Raw genomic sequence first — 21,651 nt, 5'->3', positions numbered from 1 at the left:
AGGCTAGGTAGGCCAAAAATTATAGTTTTAATGCTTTTTTTGAATATGTCTACTTTTCATTAAGTCTATCAAGGTCTCACATTATGTTTTTGTCATCTATTAATAAATGACTTCATGATTTAACATTTTCTTAATTGATTTCTATTTTTTGATGTATTTATTCATTAAGAGCTCCTTTACTTTATCTCAATTGCTTTCCAACCATCTGGATGGCTCAACCGTCACATATTACTGATGCAGATAGATGCAATCCTAAAAAGGAGCACACTGAGGATGGGAATACATTTGGCAATGGGTGCTGAAAGCTGGCTGGTAACTGATCCTGTACTGTGACAGGATGAACACAACACTGCATTATTCAATTGCACCTGCCAGCATCTTAAAACACTCTAACAAACAGGACAGTGAAAATACAGCATCCTGCCTCACCTACCCACAAGCATGTTCCTCTGATCCAGCCAATGAGAGTAGCCTGCAGCTGCAAACACCTTCCTTGAGGTTTGTGTCATTAATTTTTTTTTTTTTTTTTTTTTTGTGTGACATTGTGCAAGGTGAAGAGAGACCTCATATATAACCCAGACATATTAGTCTTAACAAGTAAAAGTTTATTGGAATGATACATTTTGCAAAATATTACTTTATGTATATATATATTTTTTTTAAACATACTCATTGTGTTCTAAGGGTATCTGTCAAGTTCTCCAGAGGGTAAGATAGTTAAGACTGTCAAAGGCAAGGATATACAGTATTGTTTCCCAAAAGGTACAATAGACTACACAATCACTGTACCCAGGTCATGAGGAAAAGATTAATGTTCTGTTTTTTTTGCTTTTTTGCTTTTTTTTTTTTTTTTTGAAAATACAATTAGAAAATATGAACACAAAACATCTCAGATGTAAAAAGTGTGACGTCTGAATGAAGTGTGTGTGGAAACTTGATGAAAATAGAAGGCAAACACTGGAGAAAAACTCAAAGTTAGCACAGAGCCAAGTTGATAGTTGATAGAGAATTAAAGACAGCTGACAAGATGTTGTGTATGGGAAACAAAAATAAACTTAACAAATAAAAACCACTGCGATGGCCTCAGTGTCTTAAGTGGATCAAGTGGCGCTGCCTTCTACCCACCAACTCTGATTAAGTCATTTGTCACAACATAAATACAAAAGATATTACATGTGCTCTCTTCAAAGCATTACATTGTGTCTTAAAAGTTTCAAATAATTAGCACAAATCAATTAGGTAGGAGATTTGAAAGGATGTGGCGTGTGCTTCATTATTCGCAAAAGACTGGACAAGTTGGTTGGTGATCCACTGCATTGTCAAAGTGATCCTCTAACAAATCAAAAGGTCCAACAACGATGAGACTGTCGGCTGCAGAAACAATAATTTGTCAAACATGTCTCAGGTCCAGGGGATGTCTTGCTGTTGGGTTGCTTTACCACACGCAAGAAAAAAAACAAACTCACCAGAGAAACATGTATTGTACAAAACACACATCATGTTTCCAAACAGCATTGAAACATTTCCATCAGACAGTTCAAGACATTCAAAAAGGTATCCTGCGCTTTTGATTTCCATTACACTGAAAGAGACTGCCAAAATAATTACTCAAGTCTACAGAAATCATTGAGTGTCAAAAAACATTCTCAAAAATGTCATGTTACAAGACTTTATGACAAATAGGTTGATGCACATCAAACAATTCACAGAAGCTTGTCAGTGAGATGGACAAAGTCTAGCACCTAGGGCCTATGGGAGGGCGGGTTTGGGGGGTTGGAACGAACATCCTTCATCAAACCAAAAACAATGTGTTCAGTCAACAAACCAGCAATAAGATTTGGTCTGCGATTGTCTTGCATCCACAGAAATAAACTTGGTAAAAGGGGACAGCTTTTGGATAGCTTCCTTAGTTTAATTTGTTACACAGAAAGCTTGAAAACGGAAATAAAAACACTCCAATCTCAACAGTTCCAATAATTTGATTGGACTGCAGATCTATCTGAAGGGGTACATGTACGATATATACAAGGGGTTGGACAATTATTAGGGTGAGAAGCACAAGTTAGTGACAATTATCGGGTAATTCTTGCCCTACATCTTAATAATGAAAAAAGCCCAGAAGGACTTATTTGACTGGGACTTTTTCCATTTTCAAAACAGAGTAGCCCAGAGTCCATTTTAATAGTTAAGCATGTTATCCATGATCTCAGCACAAATAAAGAATAATGCTCTGCCATCTTTCTTTAAAAGTGAATTTATACAAAAATAACATGCACATTTTGCTGAAACGTTTTGCTACTTTTTTTTGCGTTTCAAAAATCCACCACCGTCATTGTTACATACAGAAAACTTGCAATGTTCTCGCTTTGCAAATTTGGCAGAAATTACATTTGTTTATTTATGAAATCTTAATTCAGTTTCACAGCTATGAGAATTAAATAAACAAGTCAGGAGTGTGACCACAATGTTAGTTGCTGCTAAATCACAGCTCTTTAAACCTACCTTTGAGCACTAAATAACACACAAGCACAGAGATTGACATAAAAGGACAAAATGATCACCAATAGGATTCTTAAAATGCTCTAATAAATTCAGCTAAGAGAAAGACAGACTTAAATGTAGACCTCATGTTTAACCATTTCTCACAGATCCCCACAAGGAATAAGACCTAGATGAAGTTTACTGTGATAAACAATTTTCACTCTAATCAAAGAGGTCACCGCTGCTTCAACTGCAAGCAGTGAAAGCATCATCTACCCAATAATCATGCCACATTGAGCAGACAAAGGCAGGTGCAGAGAGTTTTCAAGCTTTCAACCAAACGGGCACAAGGGCTGATGCCACCATGGCCAAAGCTCTGCACAAATGCTTTCGACACAGTTTTCCAACCAGTTGGCATTATGATAGGCACATCTGTTGGACTTGGTATTGCTTGGACAGATTCAGGATGGAGAGATGGTGGGGGAACCAGGGGTGAGAAGATACAACAATCACTCTTTGAGAAGCTTGCAGAGGGCCCATTCAAAAAGGAGCCTAGCAGATTCAGTACCATAACAGAAAATCATTGCCTCAAACCTGCAAAGACTGAAAACATGTCAATACACCATCAGAAAGATACAAGTACAGCTGGACAGCCTCAAACTATGCCTGTTCTCCTCAAGCCCCTGCCACAAACACAAAAGGGATAAATAAAATGAATAGGTAACAGTTGAGAAACAATCAGAAAAGGCAACACTGCTGGTTCTGTTGGATCTTTCTTCACTTTGCCTACCTTTCGACTGGGGGGGATTTTACATTGTTGTCGTCATTACAAATAAGCAAGTTAGCAGTCCACCCTAACGCTTTCGTTCTTCTGACCCCCTTTTGCTTTCAAAATACCTGACACATACTCTCTCTCTCTCTCTGCTACTCATGGTTGGAGAGTCTAGAACTCGGCAAACTCCTTTGCACACTTTTCTGTGAAGGAGACTCTGATTTCCTCTTCCTCGTAGTCATCGAAGTTGCTTGTGTCACCAGGGCCTTTGCACTTAGGAATAAAGGGGGCTTCCACCTATAAGGCACAGGACAGTCAAATCATTACAATGATGCAGCGAGGTCTAATAGAGAGCACAAAAGCCATAGAATGCATCATAAAGTACTGGCACTGGAATAGGCCCCGGGAGATAAACAAACAGTTAAGAACACATTTATATTAAATTTATAATTATGCATAGTGAGAGAAAGAGATTAAAATACTTTAGAAAAATCAAGAAATCATGCTTGAAGAATTGGCTATTTATCAGCCTGGGGTCACACAGTCCAACACATGTGTTTTCAGTTCAGATGGTAATTTCCTATGTTCCCAAGATTGAATTTCAACAACTGCAGGAAAAAAATAAATGGTCTTGCTGCATTCATTTGTCTACATGTCTACACAAGTCATTTTTATTATATGAATAAATATTAATATCAAAACCACAAAAAAATGAATCAAGACAAAAAGAATGAAGTGTGTGCTACCTCACCTAGGTGTTAATATCCTATAATCTATTCTGTGTACTGTGTTTACGGTCTGTGCTCTTAGAAACATTTAGCATTTGTTCGCATGCTGTTGGCACTCTTACATGCCTGACTGCCCTGGTAAAAGGACCCACGTCTGCAGCATTTTTCACAGCTTTTCCTGACGAATCCGAGGTCAGGGTGGGGTCATTTCAACATATTCATTTTTATTTTTCTTCAAAGAGAGAAGGACTTAGCTCAGCAGCTGTTATGTTAAGAAAAAACCTTATCCTTCATCGCATCACTCTTCTTCTACCCTCCTGGTTTTGAAAAGGCAGGTGGGCTCTGTTTGTACACATTAATACTGTACGAAGGACTGGCCTCTCACCTTCCTCTGATAGATCGCAATCCAATCAGTGGTGGCAAACCACTTGTGGCCCTTGATATCATTGACTCCATTCCTGAGGTTGCCAAAGCGCTTGGTCAGGTCCACCTGCAGCAAATTTCTCAACAGATCCTTCAGATCTGAGCTAAAGTGGGAGGGAAAACGAACCTGCAAACAGCAACAAGCAGTGTGAGTGTGTTCTCAAGCCCAGAATTTAATACCTTATGCTATGTTCTTAAAATAAATTGCACGATTCCAGCCTACAGCTCTATGTGTTAGTACAAGCCAGTGAGTGGTGTACAGTGCTTGGAGTGGTAAGGTCTACCCTGACATTGTGTCCACTAATCCCGAAGTTGTATGTGACTTGTCTGGTTGTGACATGTCAGCTTATTTGCGCTATTTCAGTTTGTTTTGACCCCTCTGATGCATAAGGCCATTTTTGTCCACACGATGGGTCATTGGTAGGTTTTTCCTCTCGCCACTGCTGAGTTATAACCACACACAAAAGCCATGATGGTGGCCATTTGGCAGATGTTAAAACTGGCCCACTTAACGTTAACTATGACTCCATATTCAAAGACACAGACGAGCCCTTGCTTAGCTCTAGGACCCTGATGAACATGGGACGCTAGGAACACCATCTGCCTGATTCGCACCATTTACTATAACCGCATGACCAATGACTTGAAACAACTTAACTTGAAAGTTATGCATTTTACCCGAAAAGCCCCGATTTGATTGGCCACTGACTTCATCAACAAAAAGGGTCTTATTGAAAATTGTATTGTATAAAACTATGTTTACAAAGAACAAGCCAAAATGAACATTAAACATTCAAATATTATCATCATAAGATCAGAAAATATAATGTTAAGCAATTTATGAAGAAAAAGCAAGATATTTTCATGTTTTATTAATTGTGAGAAATAAATTGAATGCCTAATTTCAGTCGAGGACTGTATTTCACTGCAAGGGGCAGAAGAACCAATGAGTTAAGAGCAGTAATTTACCACATAGGTGATGCAATGGTGCTAAAGGTAAGAGGTACTACATTAAGGTCAGTCAGTTAGACGCCAAACCAGTCTTTATGAAGTGATTTCAAGGTTTAAGCCATTTTATATAGTTATTTACAACAGAAAAATTCGGTGACTAGGAAGCATTCATGTCTCTTCTCTAAACTCACCTTCCCTGATACAATCTTCTCGTAAATCTGAATAGGCTGGTCTGCAAAGAAGGGGGGGTAGCCAGCAGCCATCTCATATATCAGCACACCCAGAGCCCACCAATCCACTGCTTTATTGTAACCCTGGAAAACACAAAGGGAATAAAAGTCGGTCAGATACATCTTCAAACAAAAACTCTAACGCACTGGAGTGTTAACAATAGTAAGCGGTAAACCGTACCATGGTTGTTATGCTGACAATTAAATGAAGTCTCTCACTGAGCTGGCCTTGTAACATAAACTGTAATGTCATTCAGTATGGACCAAGCTGAGCACTTACTTTACTGAGGATGATCTCTGGTGCGAGGTACTCTGGGGTCCCGCAAAGTGTCCAAGTCCTGCCCTTCACCCTTTTTGCAAATCCAAAATCTGTTACCTGTGAAGCAGAGCGTACAGCTCTCAGCACCGTCAACACGCCAGAAGATCACAGAAACCAATCAAACATAAGTGTCAAGGTTGGCTAAGAAAACAACACCCTTGCCTGTATGTAACCTTGCTGGTCGATGAGCAGGTTCTCTGGCTTCAGATCTCGGTAGATGAGATCCAGTGAGTGAAGGTATTCAAAGGTCAGTACAATCTGGGCTGCGTAGAAGCGGGCGTGTGGTTCACTAGAAAATAGATAACACACTATGTTTAGAGTCGACCAGTGGTGCACTGAAATGGTTATGAATTAAACAAAAGTCATCTTACCTGAATCTACCGATTCTCCTCAAGTGTGAAAACATTTCGCCCCCGGGGACATACTCCATAATCATATACAGATTACTGTTATCCTGTAGGGAGATGAGTACAGTGTTACTTCAAAATGTAAAACAAAAAGGTGAACATGCTAATAAGACAAAGAGATGAACTCCTGAATCCATACCTTAAAAGAGTGCTCCAGTCGCACCAGAAATGGAAAGCTGACAGCTTGCAGGATACGTTTCTCATTCAGTGTGTGTTCTATCTGCTTCAGCTTCACTACCTACGGACAGAGTTATAAATGTGTTAGTACAGTCAACCTGAGCATCCGAGTATTCCTTTAACCTCTGAAATACGCAAGGAAGCAATACACGGGTGTGTCAGGTAGGCGGGGCAGAGCAGAGTTTTATTCCTGCTACACAGAGTCCATCTTTGTAGCATGACTCTGGTACCACTGATGTATTTATTTAAATCACAAATTGTGGTTGTTATTTGTTTGAGGGTTATGTTGCTGCACACTAAGGAAAACATATATAAACCAGCTGTTAAATAGGGGATAACCATGGTGCTGCTGCAGCAGACATGTCCCACCATGTCCCATGTGTTTTGGCTGTAAGTCAGGGCAAATCTGTAACATGCTGTTAAGCCAGGAACTCTTTCTGTGACAACTAGAATTACTGCCTTGTGTTTGTTTGTCTCTGAACCAGTTAAGTTTCAGCCTCCAGCCACAGCTATCTCTGTTGCAGATGAATGATAAATTACATGTTCATGGCAATTAAGGTGATTTGAACATTTGAAACAAAGTGATTGTTATGCCATTGGAGACTGATTCCACTTCAGAAGCTACAGTTCTACATAAAGAAAAAAAATGCATGGACCTGGTAGAGATAACAGTGACATTACCCTGGGATGGCCTCCTGGTCTTACAATTTGTATGATCATGAGGTTAGACAAATGTACAATTCACTTTTATTTATTTACTTTCTCTTGAGCACTATGAGTAAAAGTACTGTACCTTCTGTTTGTCAAGTATTTTCATAGCAAAATGCTGGCCCGTTTCTTTGTGTTTAACCAGCATGACTCGACCAAACGAACCAGTGCCTAAGGTCTTCAAGCGCTCAAAGTGGTCCAATGCCGCAGTTTGCTGGGGGATAAAAGGTGTTGTCAGTATTAGTAAAGAATGCATATAAATATGCTAGCAGCATACCATGAAAAGTCCTACTTCAGTTCACAGGTTTTCGTGAAAAATACCTCAAGTAAAATGTTATGTCTACTCATGTACTACTTAATAATAATAACCTTTCTTAAAAAAAAACAAAAAAACAACTGATGTTTAAATGCAACTTGGACATGTTATTTTGTTCACTGAGTCTATGCTATATGTATTTCAATTGGGCCAGCAGAGGGTGCACTGCCCTTCTAAAATAGGAAAGACTTAATCTAATCATGGGCGGGACCATTTCATCAGTCTGTCTGCCAGAGTGAACAAGCATGTGAAAACACAAGTTAAGCCACTCAAGATTTATTGTAAAATGCGCTATCTCATCTAGGTGTTAATATCCTAATATCTGTGAAAAAAAGACCCCAAAAACCATAATAACTTTGTTCAATAATAAAGACCAAAACATTAAACAATGAAAATAATGCTTTAATAATTCTTGTCACTCTCACCTGTGCTGGATTCTCCCATTTCTTCAGGAAATCTTCTTTGGCTTTGGCAAGAAACTCCTTCACTGCAATTACAAACACAGCACATACTCATCAGAGAGTAGTTCATCTGTTTTAAACACCACAAAGTTCAGCATTACAGGATTTTGTATAACAGGGTACCTCGTTTAAACACCAAAACCACTGACTAAAGTACATGTTATGTGCTCTACTCTTCTGTGCACTACTCTCTTTGATGTTAGGTCCAAAATGTCAGCTTCTACCTGAACCTGGCAAAACATAAATAAGTAATATCTGGCTAACATTTATCTAAATGCTAATACTGTTCAAATGGTGATAAATTGGAATTACAGAAAGACTAAAAATAAAATACAATTAAGTACTGGTCAAGCACTCCCATTTTCAGCACCACAATTAAAATATACCACCTGCATTAAGCCACAATGTGTTAAAATAACTTTAGATTAAAAACATCTGCATCTGGAAACTCCATCAACTGGTGTCATTTCCCTCTAAAAAGTACAATGAAAGAAGACAAAAAGGATATTTCAAAATAACTCTTGACAAGCTCACTGAAATTACCAAAAGGCACAATAAAAAAAAACAAAAACCTGTGAGGCATTTCTTCTATCAAAGAACAGGAAAGTCTACCACTTAAAACTTCAACTGAGTACGAAACAGCTCTAAATCTCTCTAGTGCATGCTGTCCCCCAAATCAGAGTGTGTGCAAGACAGATGCTAGGGATAGAGACCGCCAGGGGGCCTATAGCAACTCACAAGAAGTCACAGAGTTAAAATGATGAGACAGGAGACATTATGGGAACAACAGCAGTTGGCCAGGCGCTTGGTAAGTCACAGCTTCAGAGAGTGGTAAAAAGAAAGCTAATCGTGTGACATCTCAGGCACAAAATGGAAGAAGGACCTGTGGTCTACTTCAACAAACTATAGCCCTTCTAAATGTCATACTAAATGCTATATCATGTGAGCCAAACATTGGATATCATCCAATCATTATCACCCAATTCTTTTTTGGCACAAACTCCTCATCCATCATCACCTAAAAAAGAGCCATATGAAGCAATTTATCTAGCTAGCACAGCCATCTACTTGGCTACATCAGTCTATTGGTTTGTTCACATCATGCAGATCATTAAAGACCACAATCTCCACCATTCTTCTGAAAAGTAGATCACAGATACCTTCAATCTTGGTGAATCTGAAATTGTCAGATTACCCACCCCTAAACCATCATCCCTAATATGATTTATGGTGGTGCCAGCATCACGATGTGGGGATGCTTCTATGTAGCCGAACGTACACAGAAAAGCTGCAAGACAACTCATTCAGCAGCAACAAAATCACCCCAACATCACCACCTAAGCTATATGAGAACAGTTTAAACAACATGGTGTGGCCAAGTCAAAGTCAAACCCTCAGTCCTATTATTTGTGACATGATTTCAATATTGTTGTTCAGTCAAAGTGCCTATAGAGCTCGACAAAACCTGCACAGAAAACGTTAGGACTGTTCAAGCTGGAGTTAACCACTGCCCCACACCACGAAACCCATGCTAGTGCATTATATACATAGTTATATTTGCACACTGAGTGACCCACTTATGAGATTCCAAGTTGTTTTTGACTAGAAAAACAATATCTGAGCCTATTTACATATATGTTCAGCAGAGAGATTTGACACTGTCCACTTAAAAGTCGTTCTTCACTAACGAATGTGCCATTGTGGAATAATAAATAGATCTGGAATAATAAATTGATCTGTAGTTTAACATGAGGCTGCAATGCCTTTAGAGGAAATCAACATCTGGTCTCTCAACACACATGCAATACTGTGCATACACGCACATATGCCCATGCTATTATACTGTAGTCCAACAGCGATACACTTGGTGGGTGGATGTTGACAGCCTGGCACACATACGAGTCATATACAGTATAGTTCGGCTTTCTCTCCCTCATCTTTATGGAACTAATAACAGTGCTCTGTGGGAACATGCAGATAACCAGTCCTTCCTCATTCCTCTTTAGCATATGTGCACTAGCTGCCCTAGTAGACGAGGGAGCAAAGCTTTTAGCCAGGGACAAGATGGTCGAGGTCTACAGTCCAAAAAAGGACAATAGAGAAAGTTGCCAGTGTTTCATTACAAAACTAAATATCACACAATATCAGTATAAAAAATGTGATTCTTCAGTTTACATGCTAAATATCTGAACACAAGGTTTCACAAATACAGCTTTGACTTCAAAGTAGAAATAATGGAAAATGCATTATTTTTTAAAGATGATTATTTTATAAATTTATGAACAGCTGAAAAACAGCAGTCACAAAATCCACATTAAGCTTTTCAGAGAATAACGTGTAAGTCTATCTGCTGGGATAACTGACGCAAAACAACAGCTTACAGTACAGTTTAAATAAAGCCAATAAGCTGTCAATAATGGTCATTTTAATTAAAGGGCTTTTTGGTATGTTAAAACTAAAAAAAAAAAACTAAGATAAATATTATGAGAAAATGTTACATAACTACACAGAAATTTCTCATGAAAACAGTTGAGAATCTTTCTCTCTCTCTCTCTCTCTCTCTCTCACACACACACACACACACACACACACACACTACACTTGACAACAAAAAAGCTTAATAAGGATCTAACTAATGTGATTTCCTGCTAATTCTCCAAAGACCAGCAGCTCCAACAATAGGATGGGAGAAAGCCAGCAGGAATGGCAGACCAAAGTTCGCATAAACATGTTGAGAGGGCCGCTGCTCCCACAGGAGAGCAATGGAAGCAGACGGAGAGAAAACATTTCCCGTGAAAGCTGCACAGCATCCATTTCCAAGCAAGAGCCACACATGGCGTCATATTTGGAGCTGGTTACAAGAACGATGAAGGTGTTTCTGCAAAAAGTATTTGGAAGCTTAATGATCAAATCAACAGCTGTCTTTAAGGGATTCTTTATTTCTGTCAGATTTTGGAACAATGGCTTCCATGATAATTGCAGGTGTGCGACGAAAGTTCAACAAACCCAACTCTTCTGTGATCCCAAAATTCCTTACCATCCGGGATGACTATGGGCACCTCTGGTACCACACCATCTGCTGAGCGTGACCCTGATTCACTTGAGCGCGAGGATGACTCCCTCTTCCCTGCATGTCTTCTGGAACTCTTCCTGTCACACATTAGCCCTGCAAAGTCTCCCCTGTTCTTCTTCCTCGGCCTCTTCCTCACAGTCACTGACTCATGACCTATCCTCCCCCCTCAGAGAGCACTCTGGTCAGATCAGCAGCCCCACTCATCCACAAAAACAAGTGTTCTTGCCGACAGGGTGTCTTCAGTCTTTCCTGTGACTGTCTCTTTGCTGGGGACCAATTTCAGAAAGCAACATTCGCATCCAGCGTAGTCAGATTTAGCGTGGACAGCAGCACTGCTACTGTTACACTCGCACAGATCAATTGGACCCTAGCTTTGGTTTGTATCAATATTTATTCTGTGCACAAAGTACTCTCTGCTGTTCCCTCCCATGTCAAACACACACGCAAACACACACATAGAGGCTATATATTGATCTAAACAGGGGCATAATCACCAGTGGGAGGAGCGTAAAACATTAGTTGGTATATTTATCCAACCCAGAGAGGAAGTCCTATGGAAAACTAGGCCTAAGTGAAGACCCTTGAGATGAACTAGACACATCTAGATGCAACTAAAAGTTTCCCTAATTAGCAGAACCAATCAGATGTCACATCTGTGATGAAAACTTTCAGAGTTGATCTGGGTGTTATGAGAAACATAAAAGTGCCCCTCTCAGGAGACACAACGCATAAACCACAGTGAAACTTTTTTCTAACGGCCCAAATGCACCAGATAGTTTGTAGTGCCAGTTCTGAATTGATCCTCTAAAAATCAATCCTACATCTCTCCCCTGGGCCTTGCTGGCCCACTCTGACGCAGGAACAGAGGGGTTATATTAGGGCGAGCTGACCGACATTTAACTGCGAAGCGCGCCAAATCAGGTCCCAGTCTACACCAGGCCTTGTTCAGACAGCATACATCCCCATGTGATGCATAAGAAATCAGTGAGAGAGCAAACGAGAGCTGCATGTAAATTTGGAAGGTGTTTTTATTTACATAAAGATGACAAAACAATTTTAATCATGAGCCCAATATCGGCGGTTATACCGTGACCGCAAAACTTACTTTACATCCTATTTTTGGCCAGTTCAAAAGCAGACTCGCTGACAAACTGAGAGGATGAAAACCTCACACTGTTATGTTTCAAGATCTTTTCAACTGCATGTAGAGGACAGGTAATGTGCATACGTCCATCTGTTTCATTGCATATCTCTTGTTGAACATTAGAGAACACTGAACATTAGGCCTACAAATCGAATGCTTGCTTTGTGTTCTCTAAACATTATAGTGTATCTTTAAAGAGAAGTATATGCCTGTTATTACACTGTAATTTTAGTTGGTTTCAACTTTGTGCAGATATGTTTTAGTGGTGGGAGACAAAAAGTTAATCAGCTGCACATATAATGCCTGTCTAGTAGCTCACGAACACTTTACACTTTGTGCCCCTGTTATAATGATTAAAAAAAGATTGACTAGGTATAGTTTGAGGGTGGCCTTCTAGGAGCCCTCATTTCTGGTGTCAGTATGCTATAACAGGGATGCACAATATAAATTAATCCAATAAATTCTGCATACGATAATGGAAAATATATATCATTGGCTATCAGATGATAATGAAATTTTATTGTTTTATTGTTACCTGTAACAATAAAAAGTCAAGATGCTTTCATTGACTTAACAAGTGCAGCATCCACATACTGTCGCCAATAAACACAGAAGGAGAAGAATAGGTAAAAGCTATGAGAAGAAGGTAATTATTGATTAGCAATGGGGAAAAAAATACATATTGTGCATGCATATGCTACAGCTTTATTTTTTGTGGAGAAAAAGTGATTTTAGTATCATTGCCTGTAAATGGGACTACAACTTTACAAGACCAACACAAACAAGGATGACCATTACGCCTGTTGTTGCTGTGAGAAACCTAAACTGTTCCTTTGCCAATCACTGAATCCCATTCCCAGTTTTTCTTTGCTTGCTGCTGGATTTTACATCTTGGGATTGTTCCCTGGCAGCAAGTCCGCTTGCTAACTCGCCAGTTGAGTGCTGTAAGCTTATCTGAGGTAGCTGATTGGCATTTCAAGAGCAAGGTCTACGGGTAATCAGCGCAGGCTTATAACAAAGCCCCTTTAACTGCAGACAGGAAGTGATGAGCAATCCAAACACAAACCTTCCCCTGTTACACAAACCAGCTGCGTGCAGGGCAGGACAAGATCCACGCAGATATTTATAGACAGAGGGAGTTGCACTTTGATGGGACACTACCTCATTATAAGAACAAATTAAAAACACACAAGATTCAATACAACAATCCCTTGATTCCCTTATTTCATAATTGGATGTGAGCATGGTCATGCCCAGATGTTTAAGAAGGGTGTGACGTACAGGAAAATACTGCCATGCTATCAAACACTTATACAATCAGGTAGACACAGAAGAGCCCTCCCAGAGTAACAGAGTAGTGCCTTCCTTTCAACTGTAACTGGAAACAAATAAATAAATCCCTCTGGAGAAAAAAAAATAAATCAATAGGCAACAGTGCAAAGACAAACAACATGCAGGTCTCTGTGTGTATTCGTATAAACAGGGAAAAACAATAAATAAATAAAATTACTCTAAAGCCAACAGCCTCTGATTCCAACAGGTCATGATATGAATTTAGTAACAAAACAGAAAAAAAGGCTGAATCTGTTAAACATAGCTTGACCTCAGCCTGTAACTAGCTAAGCTGTTGGGAAATAGCATGGATCATGGTTCCATCCTTAACCCGTGCTTCTGCCCAGCTCCAGAATTAAAACTCACTCCAGCAGCAAGCCTCTAGCTCCTCCTGTGGATGGTCATGTCTGCCTTCTCTACTGCCTGTGTCCCCTAGACAGGGCCCGGCTCGTTGCAACAGCCTTCCTGCCAGCCTGTGAATAACAGACATCATACAAGGCAGGAAGAGGCCAGCTGACAGCCAGCGCAAAGTCTCAAAACAGCAGTATTTCCAGAGGTTCTAACAAGTAGAAAATCCAGAATATGTAACACCAACAGCGCCTTAAAGGACAAGCAATCCTGTCCGGCCGTGTTTAGTTTGTAAAGCAGTACAGGCGATGACCAATTGTGCAGAGCCTGGGCTGGACCTTCCTTGCTCCTTCACTTCCTGCTGCAGTTCACAGTATCTGTCTGCTCTGTTTCCTCCTGTGGGGCTGAAATCAGTTCTGTATACTCACGCAGCAGTTCTCTGCTTGTCTTTCCCAGCTTGAAAAGTTCAAGAAAACGAGCCCTTTGCCCCTCAACAAGCTCTCAACACTCTCTTTCCAGTTCCTGGAGAAACCAAAGCGAGCTGCTATGTTGTCCTTTTAATCTATATTCGCTATGTGGAAAATTACGCTGTTGGGTGTGGGCTCTGGACCCCTGGTCTGCACCTGTCTCTGGGGATCAGGGTGGACTCTGTGATCTGGCTGATAAGGATGTGAAGCCTGGCATGCGAACAAACCTCACACCACCAGGGCCTCTGCTGTCCTTGCTTCTAGCCTACTAATTTTCCAGTTTTCATAACTTCTTGAGCATTGAAAAGCAAACTCATGCACATAACACCTTGTTACAAGGGTTACCAGCGATGGGTTAATGTTACAGAGGGACTGGTAGTCATTCTTCACACATACTCTCTACCAGCAACAAGGAGCTGACACTCATTTTGCAGATCCCCGTTCAGACTTTGCACTCTTGAGTGTTATTTATGGCATCGTGCATAAAAACATCAAAAGGGTGTCCTCTCAGGTGTTCACCAAGGCCAGTAATCCTGACTGGAAAAAGGAAACCCGAGCACTTGAATTGACTTAACATGCATTAACAAGAATTTTTCATTTGAAGTTATAAGTAATAAAAGCTAATGACAAAAAAGTTGTGGGGATCAACAACCCTCAAAGCAATTGGCAAGAGCAGAACATCTTCCCTCTGTCACATTCACAAACATAAACACACCCACATGCACACACATTGTGACACATACAAGTGCCATTGTTCTAAATGCTGCTCATCACATGATATTCAAGAGACTCCTCAACTCCCAAGTTTGTGCCTGGAGAGGATCACCCTCATGAATCATAAGACCCCATCCTGGTGGCTTTTTCCTTCAGTGATAACAACCAACTCCCCTTTACTCACTTGCAAGCGCAGTCTGTGCGAGCCAATGCTCAGGTCCACACTGAATTATGCAGATTCAACTCATCATTACTTACATAAACAGTCCGAAATACACAATATACTACACACTTGCAACAAATCTGTGCATTTTTCAAAATACAACCTAATTTGTCTACACTCAGAATATCCTGTCTTTAAATAATTATGAAAAAGTGTACAATAACACCCTTCACCATGGTTTAGGTTTTCAATGTTATTGGACCCTTTCATAGCCTTATGAGAGAGGGGTATGTCTGAAACACATGACCCACAAAGAAACCTAAGACTGTTAGTTGTTGTCATCCTCACTGGTACCTCTGAAGATAACCTTGGGCTTTTAATCACGAGCTTTCCCACATAAGCAGCAGAGAGAATGAATAACATCCTCTCCTGTGCAGAGACATGAATATGGCGTCACAAAAAGTTTTTCTATATACAGATGTCAATGGCTCAGGTTTTCTAAGGCTAACAGCTTTGCAGAGTTAAGCATGTTCTACTCAAAACACTTCTCCATTTTAGAATATAACGTAGGAGGCAATGTAATATAGTATCATTCTGAAGGGTCTTGGGGCCCAGATGCATTATAAGGGTGTTTGGGTGTTACTTTGTAACGTTTATTTTTATTTCGCTGCTATTGATGGAAACAGGAAATAACTACAACAAAACGATCCAACGACAGGCGGCATGATATAGCTAGCAGTTGCAGCTACGGGCAAAGGGTACTCACCGCTCTCCATCTCATTGCCCTTCTTTGCGGTGGGCGTGTTGCCCATGATGGCAGGCTGATGGTGGAGCTCCTGGGCTCGGGCTGAGTCTTCCTTTACAAGTCGTTCGGGGATGCTACACAGCTAACACAGTCGCTGGCCTCAATGAAGCTGACAGCTAGCTACTAGCTAACAGCTATCATAATTGACTAACCAACGTGAATGTATTTCCTCCAATACCCTTCCTTAGTGTGTTAGGAAAACTCCAACCAAGCGTGTAGTTATATCCAAGTCTCTAGCTAACACTAACGCTTTGGGTTAGCTAGGCTAGCACGCTAGCTAACTCTAGCAGAAATGGTCAGTGGGTGTTAGCTTTGCAGCGTTAGCTCGTCAATTTCCAAGCGAGCACCGGTGATTCGAGGTGTCACTCGACAGTCCTTTATTTCCAGAGATGGCTTGGTTATCCAAAATCCAATCCAGAGCGTGAGACAGCGTCGAAAGCTGTTTCCGTCTATCTAACAAACAAGATAGCGTTAGCTTTTAGCGTCCCTCGCAGTCGTATCCTGGCCTGAACCAGGTGCTATGTCTGTGCAGACAGGCCTTTTCAGTTGAGACCTGGATAACGAAGGTGGTGTCCAGGTTATTTGTTTTTTCCGCTGTAGCTTATTTGAAATGGATATCTCTCCATTCGTTTCTAAAGCAGGATCAAGTGCAAGGGCTTTCTGGGACCGACCATCTGATAGCCGATTCCCAAGATCAACAGACCTCTTCCATTAATCTTGAGACCGCACGGGAAACTCCAGTCATCCATCCACCGGGTGCCGCCCCTGGCAGGCGCTGATTGGCTACATACACGGCTGTTTAGCCGATAGAAGTCGTAATTCAAGTGTTGATTGGATAAACGTCAATACATCCAATCATAGCATCGATGAGACTCATCTGTCAAATAGATTTGTCCCGCCTCCCGGACTTGCTGGTAACCAATACGCCCATAACTGTGTTATTGTTTTAGCTGCGAATATCCGACTTATTTTCTTGGAAAATACAAATCAAACGCAGTCGCATATTACAATCAATATCCCTTTTGTAGAGCAGTTTTTCCAAAGCCAGTTATGTAGCTTAGCCACCCGTTTAACACAACCGTTCTGTGATTGGATGTGACGTTAACATGAGCTATTTTTAGTAAAATGTGAAAAAGCATGAGGGTAGTTACACTAACACTTATATTTGTGTTCCAGAGTCGGCACGCTGTTGCATTAAACGAGACAAATATAAAAGTCCTTGGTTGGCATACTTTTTATTATTGTTATACTTTTCCAAACCCGCCCTCGACATTCTTAATAAGGACAAGGGTTTTAGTACAGATGCGTTCAAAAGTGGTTGGTATTGTTTTCCTGCTTTTGTAACCAAAATTGAGAAAAGTGAACACAAAACAAGCCACATAATTGGGAAGAACATAGTTTTGGCAGCCACACAGGTGTTTATACACAGATTTTATTTGGAGCACAACCTTGGAAACAAAAAAGGAAGTTGTGATATATCCCATAGAAATCCCATACGAAACTCCAAAATCTAAGTGGGAAAAATTCTAAGTGCAAAAGGAATTTGAACACAAATAGTACGGTAGATTAGCAAATTCCTGTACATAAACATATTGCAATTTATTTGCCTATTGCTTCAGTGCTGAAATCCTCTTAAATGGCCACAAATCAGTTCTGCACCAACAAAAGGAATAAAGATCAATCACACATCAGCTTTTTGTTCTGCTTCAGTTCAGCTGCACCGTTTCATATATAACATTCCTTTCCATCAGTTAAAATACTTGTATTGCTTTCAACGTCACGGCAAGGAACTTCCCATTTATAAGTGACGATTATACTGGTGAGAGGTTCATAATCTTCCTGGGAGCAAACACTCATCTGAAGCAAGGAAGAGTGTTCATTTTAGGCGAGCTTCAGTTAAATAAGGGCAGCTGTAAGGCAAAGATGTCTGTACATCCACACTTGAATGTCCACAGGCATTCAAAATAAGGTCTCATGCTGTGAGTTCCCCTTTGGAGAAGTGGTTGTCTCTATAAGCAGTCCATAGAGTTATCTGGTAGTAACCCCAAGGGCGGGACCTTGCCTGGGAGACAAGATGGAGGGAGCATGGAGTTCGGTGTGGGATCCACATTTTCACAGTCTTCCATTCGCTCTGCACAGCCTTCCCAGTTTATATGGAATCTGGTAACACGTGGATTTGATGCCAGAATATTTCTCTGGAGCTGATGAAGACAGACAGTAATACAGATAAATACTTGGGCAAATATTAAAATCCATGTGTGTTGAGTCCTATTTTGTCCTTTCACTATTTTACAACTGACAAATTCATATCATTATGTGGTCTATGTCTTTTAATCAGGCACAGTCTTAAACATCTGCCCACATTTACAGTATGTTGACAAAGTCTACAGTTGTGGTACACTATTTTATGGATCTGTTTCAGAGCAGAAGTGATGGCCTGCTGTTGTAGTTGTGTATGTGTGGGTCTGACTTGCTGGCAGTTGAATACTCTGTTGGCGACACCTGAAGTTGTTGTATGGTATGTTCCCCAAGCGACAGTGTACGAGATCTGACTTATCATTTACAGAAAGCTGACATCATGTTACATAAGAAAAATAACTGAAGCCCTGCAAGACTTCAGGTCAATGAAGCACATGTTTGTGCTGTGATGGGTTCCCAAAACTCACAATTTCTTATTGCAGAAGTTACACTCTAAATTAGAAATACTGGGTACAGAATAACAGCATGTCTGCTGAACTAGTTATATAACAAGTGAATTTGATAGGATTGTGAGTAACTGTTCCAAAGTGCAAGCTGCACAGAAAGAAAATCTTGCATTAGTGCACTATGCAGATCCATGATTACCTTTGTTAATACGTACATGTTTTTGAAGGAAATTTGCCATAAAAAGTCACCACCATGCAAACATTACTTATTTTATCCAACGCATAAATTCAAAACCAAGCCTGACGCAGTCACGTTGGAAACAGAACATATTATCCTGAGATCAAGAATTAGTCTGACCTGTGTGTAGTCTGGCTTGATGGGTGGATTTTCACGAAGCTCAGGGTCTGTGTATTCATTGTTCACATAGTAACCAATGCGAATGAACTCCTGGCCCCGGTATGTGCACGTAATCAGCACCACAGTTACACCAACAGCATCACTTTCAGGAATCAACCCAGTGTTTGGGGCATCAGCCTGTTAAAAGAAACAAACATAAAAGTTAGGATAGTTAGTTTTCTTTACATGCAGCATTTCTTCCTGTTGTGGTTTTATGCAGTAACTGTGGGGTTGTATTATTCTCACACTGTCAGATGAACAGGCAGTGATTATGAGAACAGTAGTTAGACTCTTGGTTGTTTGAGAGATATAAAAGTGGCTTTTTTTTCATATTCAGTTTTGAAATGGGGGACACAATATAATAAGTTGTTATACAATTACCGTCCCCGCTATATATTACACGGTTAAAGTCACACATTGCACTGTTTCAGCCCCAGCCAAACACACCTGAAACACAAACATATGTCTCCCAGCAGGTACTGGGCCAACCAAGACAGAGTCGAGGACTTGGTCATACTCTTCACTCTCTGCTGAGCCAACGTAGATGATCTTCCATTCTAGGTCTACAAAAAACAAAGAGAGAAAAAAAAAAAACAATGGAACAAGGAAGCTTGAAAAATAAGCGCAACCCTTGAAAAATACTTTCACATTTCTAAATAGAGTACAAAACGCAACGGCTGACATGAAAGGTATGAGGTGGTTTTAAGTTTAATACTCATCATTAGCATATTTATGAGTGCATCAAGCCAGGCTGGGTGACTTAACCATTACCTTTCAGAGATTTCACGACTTTCTAACGTTGGAAAATGTAACATTAGCTAATCTACCGTTAGCGTTTAGCATTTTTTAATTCACAAACTGCACTGGCAAAGGGCTTACGCTCCGGCCTCATACACAATAATGAGCTTTTCTACGATGGCAACCGTCACTTACCTTCGGGGAGGTCCTCCATACATTCAAACGTTATTTCAAACTGAAAAGGGTTTCCAAAGGGACTCGGGTTATCTAGTACAGCCACATTCAACACCTGTACCTTCGCCATTGTTGCTGAAGCGCTAGTAAGTGGCTAACCAAAAACAAACGTTCAAACCAGTTTCCCGGGGAATGCCTAAAAGCAACACTACAGCGGTAAAGGCAACTAACAGTATGGTCTGGCATAAACCTTTTACTTAACCAATCTTTAGGTTTATCTGAACGCCTAAATACACACCACACACTTGATTAGTGTTAAGTATATCTAGATTTTGTTTAACTTCAGGATGGATACACTGCTCTCCCTCCCGCCGAATTCAGTATCCTACCCAGGTTTCAGCGCGCCTACGGCAAGCAGTGCGTGTTGTGCGTATATGTGACGGCCTTAGTGACGGCAACCGCATCCATTCTGGCATCCATTAAGCGAAAGACAAAGTGCCTCTATCGCCCTCTTGTGGTGAAGTGGACAAAAAACGTATTGAATATTGCCCACATTGCTGACTGTAATTGTTTTAAGCATACACTGATAATTATTTTCCTCACTTACCAAAGTAGCAAAATATTATTGTAAGGTAGCATAGATATTTGATCTATCCAAACTCATGTCCATCTGTATGTTGCAGGTAGTGTGCTACTTGGGTTAGGAAGTACAATAAAAATAAAGTGTGTAGTGTCACATGTCAGAAAGGGCAGAAAACAGGCACATTTCACAGCAATATCCTAACCAAAAACAACAATACCACAATACAACCTTGAAAAATATTCTTATCAGAGTTCTTTTCTGAACAGAAATGAATCTGCACAAGTGTCATAAAAGTAAAACTTGTTGCAATATTATTACTTGCTGTTGTGTGTGATGTTTCCACACCCTGTGTATATGCTACAATATGCCTGCAGTCAAAGTCAGTGGGAGGACAAAAACAAACGGGCTTTCTTGTTTTCTTTTTTTTAAAGTCTGTGTTGCTTTAAAAGGCTTGATTGGAAATCTGTTTTCCAGTCTACAAAAATATACCATCATCTGATCCAGAAGTGACTGACTTAGAGGATTTTGAAAAACATGTGAGACTTTCCAAGTAAAGTAAATACATAAATAGAAAACATAAGACAGAGGCCTGGTAAAAGGTGCTCATGGGCTCTCATGCCTTATTGCAATGAAATGCACTTTGCATTGCATTTTTTAATTAATGAATTTTTATTTAATGTCACTGACCACCATGCTTGTGGTACTCGAGTCCAGCACTTGGACTCGAGTCCGACTTGAGCCCTGGTATTAAGGGCTTGTGACTTGACTCGGATTTGAGCACTGTTGACTTTGACTTGTACTCGGACTTGTACATTAACTGCATTCAGACTTGCAAATCAGAGACGAGTCCTCAGACGAGTCCCCCCCCCCCCGCGACCCTTATGGATGGATGGATGGATAGTATCTATGTTAAGTACAATATTATATAATAATTCTACAATAGTATATTTTGATTGGACTTGACTTGGACTTGACTCGGATCGGTAGTGGAATCGACTTGGACTCGAACACTGGGAACTCAAAACTTGACTCGGACTCAAACTTTGGTGACTCTGCTGTACTGCTGACCACCTAAATAATTTTTTTTTTCTTTAC

At 40.3% G+C, this 21,651-nt stretch overlaps 2 protein-coding genes across 3 annotated transcripts; both read right to left on the bottom strand.

Moving 5' to 3' along the window:
* Positions 1 to 584: 584 nt before the first annotated feature.
* Positions 585 to 16,789, bottom strand: prkacaa (protein kinase, cAMP-dependent, catalytic, alpha, genome duplicate a). Of its 2 annotated transcripts, none has more exons than XM_046416659.1 (10): positions 15,981 to 16,789; positions 7,938 to 7,999; positions 7,282 to 7,410; positions 6,451 to 6,549; positions 6,276 to 6,358; positions 6,067 to 6,193; positions 5,866 to 5,961; positions 5,547 to 5,669; positions 4,367 to 4,531; positions 585 to 3,550 (listed from the first exon to the last, which is right to left on the bottom strand). In XM_046416659.1, exons 1-10 carry the CDS (start codon positions 16,024 to 16,026, stop codon positions 3,425 to 3,427), a joined length of 1,056 nt encoding a protein of 351 aa, XP_046272615.1. In that variant the 5' UTR covers positions 16,027 to 16,789; the 3' UTR covers positions 585 to 3,424. The 2 variants fall into 2 exon arrangements, with proteins under 2 accessions (XP_046272615.1, XP_046272614.1); XM_046416658.1 differs by lacking the exon at positions 15,981 to 16,789 and adding an exon at positions 11,011 to 11,757.
* A 644-nt stretch (positions 16,790 to 17,433) lies between these two features.
* Positions 17,434 to 20,435, bottom strand: asf1ba (anti-silencing function 1Ba histone chaperone). The gene is made up of 4 exons (XM_046416660.1): positions 19,995 to 20,435; positions 19,509 to 19,624; positions 19,023 to 19,199; positions 17,434 to 18,220 (listed from the first exon to the last, which is right to left on the bottom strand). Exons 1-4 carry the CDS (start codon positions 20,101 to 20,103, stop codon positions 18,029 to 18,031), a joined length of 594 nt encoding a protein of 197 aa, XP_046272616.1. The 5' UTR covers positions 20,104 to 20,435; the 3' UTR covers positions 17,434 to 18,028.
* Between the last annotated feature and the right edge of the window lie 1,216 nt (positions 20,436 to 21,651).

The sequence above is a fragment of the Scatophagus argus genome, chromosome 16 (assembly GCF_020382885.2).
Source record: "Scatophagus argus isolate fScaArg1 chromosome 16, fScaArg1.pri, whole genome shotgun sequence".
Lineage (NCBI taxonomy): Eukaryota > Metazoa > Chordata > Actinopteri > Scatophagidae > Scatophagus > Scatophagus argus.
The sequence above is the reverse complement of the archived record's forward strand: the minus strand, read 5'-3'. Positions and strand labels throughout refer to the sequence as shown.

Coding starts and splice junctions, on each gene's coding strand:
- prkacaa (XM_046416658.1), bottom strand. CDS start 11,134: ATGTGTGACAGGAAGAGTTCCAGAAGACATGCAGGGAAGAGGGAGTCA. Junction 5,962..6,066: donor ACCAGCAAGGTTACATACAG/GCAAGGGTGTTG, acceptor TCTGCTTCACAG/GTAACAGATTTTGGATTTGC. Junction 4,532..5,546: donor AGAAGATTGTATCAGGGAAG/GTGAGTTTAGAG, acceptor TGCTGTTTGCAG/GTTCGTTTTCCCTCCCACTT.
- asf1ba (XM_046416660.1), bottom strand. CDS start 20,103: ATGGCGAAGGTACAGGTGTTGAATGTGGCTGTACTAGATAACCCGAGT. Junction 19,200..19,508: donor GACATATGTTTGTGTTTCAG/GTGTGTTTGGCT, acceptor TTCTTTTAACAG/GCTGATGCCCCAAACACTGG. Junction 18,221..19,022: donor TCAAGCCAGACTACACACAG/GTCAGACTAATT, acceptor TGTCTTCATCAG/CTCCAGAGAAATATTCTGGC.